This window comes from Lupinus angustifolius, chromosome LG02 (assembly GCF_001865875.1).
Source record: "Lupinus angustifolius cultivar Tanjil chromosome LG02, LupAngTanjil_v1.0, whole genome shotgun sequence".
Taxonomy (NCBI): domain Eukaryota; kingdom Viridiplantae; phylum Streptophyta; class Magnoliopsida; order Fabales; family Fabaceae; genus Lupinus; species Lupinus angustifolius.
The window spans coordinates 1,783,053-1,789,052 of record NC_032010.1 but is presented as its reverse complement, the minus strand read 5'-3'; the positions used below and the strand labels follow the sequence as shown (position 1 = coordinate 1,789,052).

At 30.4% G+C, this 6,000-nt stretch overlaps 1 protein-coding gene across 1 annotated transcript; it reads left to right on the top strand.

The window, feature by feature from the left end:
• LOC109331636 (NADH dehydrogenase [ubiquinone] iron-sulfur protein 5-B-like) lies at positions 830–3,596 on the top strand. The gene is made up of 2 exons (XM_019566267.1): positions 830–1,046; positions 3,305–3,596. Exons 1-2 carry the CDS (start codon positions 897–899, stop codon positions 3,401–3,403), a joined length of 249 nt encoding a protein of 82 aa, XP_019421812.1. The 5' UTR covers positions 830–896; the 3' UTR covers positions 3,404–3,596.

The following is a 6,000-nucleotide window of genomic DNA, read 5'->3' as shown; positions in this document are numbered from 1 at the left end:
CTTTACTCTCATGTAGATATAATTTCTCCTAAGAGAGCTAGTTGCATTATACTTTTAATGTTTTAGACTCAAATATGATTGCCTTATAATAAGGATTCATGTGACTAGAATAAATAAAATAACATTATAATTGTATTAGTAAAGTGTGTTAAAGACCAAAAATATGAAAAATATAATTTTTTCAATCAAAAAATGTATATATTAACATGATGAGAGTCTACACCATCATTTATCATTTATATTTAATTATTATTAACTCTTATATATAAATAAATTATAAATATTATATTGACTAAATATATATATTACCTAAACATTTGACATATTTTTTTTGGTTTCCCACATGTATCCTCGCACTGGAGGCAATCAAGCATGTACCACTTGAACGAACGCTCGTTGGTAAACATTTGACGTATGTTCTCTCCTTTCAATAAGGACTAATTTTTTTATTTTTATTAAATAAAGTGTAGTATATGCACTTTTAATGTTACAGTCTAGACATACTTATACATTATTCACCATTTAATATATATTTCTAAGTGAATTATGATTGATCAATAATACAACAATCATATATTTTTTGTTTAGTAAATGAGTGTAATATTGATGTACTAACAGTGTAAAAAGTTATGCACAATCAATGAATCATCTACCTTCATTTGAATTATTCTTTGTAAAAATTCAAATATAATTAAAAATTAATGGTAGACAATGAAGTGACAATATAAAAAACTCTAATTCGGTATATTTCTTTTTTTCTCTTAGTAGATAGACACTTATCAACATTCGTATATATAGAAAAGAAGAAGAAAAAAAGCTGTGGCGTTTAGGTAATTTAGGTGTGACAGAAGCTAAGGTGAAGTTTTGGTTTGAAGTGTGAAGAAAGAATCAGAGATATGGCTTCAGGTTGGGGAATCAATGGTAACAAAGGTCGTTGCTACGATTTCTGGATTGATTTCAGTGAATGTATGTCTCGTTGCAGAGAACCCAAAGATTGTTCTCTTCTCCGTGAAGATTACTTTGAATGTCTTCACCATTCCAAAGAGGTCTTTCTTCTTTTTTCAAAACCCTAATTTTTCTATTATTCCCGATCCATGATTTGTTTGGGGATCTATAATTGCTGATTAACTGTGTTGAAAGGAAGAGAGAAATGTGGAAGTGCTTAGAGCTAGAATTCAATTAGATGAGGGTTGAAACTTGTTTTGTTTATTCGTTTATTTGGCTAAACTACACTTATAATCATTTATCTTAATTTTAGGTTTCAATTTGGTCTTTAAATAAAAAAATACCCATCTTTATTGTCATCCTTGTTGTGATGCTCCAAATTCTGATGAAAACCATGAGAGTGGATTTCGGATGATAATTTGGTATGTTCATGTGAAAATCTAATATTATCATGACGAAAGGATAAAATTGATAAACATTAGGGCGGCTCAGTGCACGAGACTCCCTCTTAGTGGGGTCGGGGAGGGTAGACGTACGCAGTCTTACCCCGGCAAGTGGAGAGTCTTTCCAGAATTTGATAAACCTTATTATGTGATAATTTGGTATATGATTGCATTGGACCAGTTGTTGTAAAAACTGTACTATCTGTGAGGAATATCATTTTACTACAACAACATCTTTATTTAAAATTCTAAGCTATGCACAGGAAATTGAGCTAAAAATAATCTGATAATTTTTTTGTTTTTTTCATTATAGTGTTGTTCATATGTAAAGGCCTTTGGTCCTAGTAAACACATGTGTATTCTATAAATTGAGAATTGGGCACTAGAGACACGGTAAAGCCTTATTGTTATCTTTATTTTCAATGCATATTGTTGATAGCAGTTTAATAAAACCAAGGAAGTGGTATGGTGGGAGTGGAACAGGCGAATTGTTAAAACATGAGGGATGGTGTGAAAAGAATGACAATCTATAGTAATACATATGATGTCTTTATGTCTAAGTTTTTTTCTCTCCACCCTCTCCATTTGTCCCATGTCTGCTTTTCCGTAAATGTTGCTATTGTGAAGTATGGCTTGTGATCTTCCTATATTCAATTCAATGCCTCCTCTCTGCCCTTGACTCAAATTTTGTATTCTGCATTCTTTCCATATTTGTGTATTTTGACAGTGGTTTTAGTATCAGATTGTAAAGGTGGGTTTAAAGACTTAAACATTTTCTTTACATTGATTCTTCAAATCATTTGTCCTTCCTCTGAACAGACATATTTTAATCCACAAATCATTTCAGTCTTTGAATTGACTATGAAAACAACACAGGGCTTGTGCATTCTTGGACTTCTCTGATTTCTTTCATTCTCCCCTTTGTTGTCATCTACAAAAACCCCGATCTGCCCATGAACCAAAAATAAGCTACTTAACAGGATTTTGTTATCCATTAAAGTAGTGACTTTGAATTCACACTGGATTTTAAATGTTTGATTTATATCTCTAGAATTAAATTATTCTCTAGCTTTCACACCCTATTTACTTATATCCTTTTGCAGTACTGTACAAGTACAGTGGTTAATACTCAATTAACAATGGACAATGCCATAATGGGATATCAGTTGCCATTTGGCTGAACTCAATGGTTTAAAATTACCCGAGGGCCTTATATAAGTCTCCAATAGCTTACAGTCAAGATACAACTCTGAGAATGTACAATGCCGTGGTTTGCAATTACATGGTCATTAGTTGCTGAAATTTGATGTTTAATTGAGTTCATATATCATATAATGCCGCTCATAATGTAGTTCAAAACTGTGATGTTGATTGTTGGACTCCCGTAGCTCTAGTCTTGTGCATGAATTCCAACCTTGTGAAAAATGAAAAATGACATAGATTATAATCATTCTTTGTCATTACACGCGCAACACAAAGATAATCTGTGTAGTTGTATATGATTGACAATAGTATTTTAGTTATATATAGAATATGACCAGAGTGTTATTAAAGTTTTTCTTCTTTTGTTGCTGTGGTCTGGTTATAGGTCTAATCTTATTTGGTCAACCATATGTGAAGAAACAAAATGTGGGGTGGAAATTGTATAACTATCCTTCTTACTATATTTTCTCTATAAGATGTACTTATGTGACAAAAATATATCTTGGTATTTACTTCAGGCCTTAAAACTTATAAGCAGTTGAGAATGCCATAAACAATTGTCAATTTTACTTTGCCCCAACATTGTGAAAATCATATAACATAAAATGCTTTAGATTCAAGGCTTGTTTTGCACTCCATAGTTACTTTATGACAATATGTGATTCTTCGATTAGCAAATAAATTACTTACATTGATTCTATTGCTTATCGCAGTTTAAACGAAGAAACCGGATTTACAAGGAGGAGCAGCGCAAACTAAGAGCTGCTGCTAAGAAAGGGCAGGAGGATGGGGTTGTTGTTGATCATCATTAGCACTTGTGATTAATTTTCACTTTAAGCTTCAAAATAAGTATTTTGGTAGAAAAAACGTTTGTAATTTTGCTTGGACCAGTTTTATTCCTGCATGTTATGTGTGCGGTTGTGCCCTTCTTTTGTACCATTGACGTTGTCGGATTTTCTTTGTGGAATAATTCAAATGTTAAATTGGAGCTGCAAATTAAACTAAGTGAAATTTGGTACTTGCCTTATGAGTTGCAAAATGCTGGATTAAAAGGATTTAACTCCTCTAAATGAAGACCAGATTTAAATTTTATAGATTATAATCTGGGAAAAATAATCGATTATGTGGATTTACATTATGATTATAATCTGGAAATGATACTTTAGCTGATGTATGTAGATATCTGAACAATTTCTCTGAAGTTGCATTTGAATGCTGCATGGGGTTTAGCTTTATATCAAAGAACAAAGTCTGAAAAAATAAGAGAAATATCTAAGCAACAATATCACAATTTTCAAGTCAAGAATCTAAAAAGCAATATCCAGCCTGATATGCATCTCCATATTTATCTACAAGAATCAAGATATATTCCTAATATAATATATTTTACTTGACCAAAATACTATGTCCAATTCTAACACCAGAATAGTGAAAGGTTCCATAGGAGCTAATAAGCATATAAAGAATACACACTAACCTAGTCAAAACCATCTTCTAAGTTACTTAGATGTACTTAAGCATGAAACACAAGTAGGAAACTATGCTTCAAGTTAATAAAGCTTCAAACTCTTAAAAAACTTGAGAACAGAGAACCCATTTATACAGAGAAGATGAAATCAACTAAGAAAATACTTTTAGACAAATGTTACCCTTGAGATAGAAGTTTAAAGACAATTTAGACTTTAGCAAAAGAAAATTTACGAGAATAGATTTATTGAGGCACATATAATGATGGAAATGCTTTAATTTCCACCCAAGGATCTTATCTTAATAAAGAGAGTAAAAGTTGGAAACGTATCTCACTTTGGTTTTAAAAAATGGACCAAGAGGTACACTTCATTATTGAGATACCATGCAATATTGTTTCAAATTGGGGATGAGGTTAACACCAATTACAATAATATGGCCATATTAGACTATATTTGACCAAACCATAGAGAAATTCACTCTACAATTATAACTGGTACTTAAAAAAGTGTCAAGCAACACAACAACAATTACTCATAGCTTTTTAATATAGTGAAAGAGGAAAAACATATCTCACTCTTTCAAAAGCAAAAAACTAAAGGAAGAGGTATATCTCACTCTTTCTAAAGCTCTTAATAGTGAAAAACATCTCTCACTTTTTTAAAAGCTAAAACTTAAGGAAGAGGTATAGCTCATTTTCAACAATTACTCAAGTTTGCTACAACACGCAGCCGCAGCTGCAATACCACCATAAGTCATATCAAACTTGCCTAAAATATGTATCTTAACATTTAAATAGACATCTATATATATATAAAAAAAAAGATAATTATATAATTTGATATTTATTATATAAGTCGGATTTGAGTTGGGTTCAGGTATGACATATAGCAAACTCGAACCTAACATTTTCATGCAAAACTAGAGTTGTTCCATATGAATTGCAAAAGAAACATACAAGAAAGGTGGAAACAAGTGAGAATACTCTCCATTACTAGAGAGTGTAGTGCATATATAAAATTATAACATATGACAAAAATAATGTTTCAATAGTCTAATTTTTTTTTCTTTCTAAAAATTAAGTATTTTAAAAAAATAACCTCTTTCACATTCCTAGTACTAGAGCGTCGGAGAGGAATCTATTTCATAATCATAACACTAAGTAACTAAGGAAATGAGTTAAGCTCATCTCCACTACTAAATTCAATATTTGAATACGAGGAAAAAATAAATTATCATTATTTAAAAAAAAATTAATTGAAAAAATGACTTAAAATTATGTCTATTATAAAATAATTTATGACACATGTCATAATTTTCGAGCAACTACCTGAGATGATCTAAACTCGAAGGAAAATGAGGTATAATTAATATTAGAGTTAATTATACTGACACCCCCTGAATTTTGGTGAAATTACATAAATCACCTCTCACTTTTTTACACCTACACACCCCTAATTTTTTATACTTTCATTACACTAACCACCCCTGCATGAGAAATAAATATAATATTTTGAATAAAAAATGTGATAAATACAATTAAGTTAAACAAAATATGATATATCATGGAGAAAAATCCAAATAATATACAAATCAATGCATCTTTATTATTTTTTGTTACAGAATGCATCAACAATTCTAAAGATATATTGTTTAAACCGCTTTTATATTATATCGTAACAAACCAAAAATGATAAAGAGGTATCAACTCATATATTATTTGGATTTGTCTCTACAATATATCATTTTTTTGTTCAACTTAATTATATTTATCACATTTTTTGTTTAAAAAAATCACACTTAATTTTCATATAGGGGTAATCAGTGTAATAAAAGTATAAAAATTAGGGGTTTGTGTAGATGTAGAAAAGTGAGGGATAATTTGTATAATTTCACTAAAACTCAGGGGTGTCAGTGTAATTTACTCTTAATATTAACTCTG

Coding starts and splice junctions, on each gene's coding strand:
- LOC109331636 (XM_019566267.1), top strand. CDS start 897: ATGGCTTCAGGTTGGGGAATCAATGGTAACAAAGGTCGTTGCTACGAT. Junction 1,047..3,304: donor GTCTTCACCATTCCAAAGAG/GTCTTTCTTCTT, acceptor TGCTTATCGCAG/TTTAAACGAAGAAACCGGAT.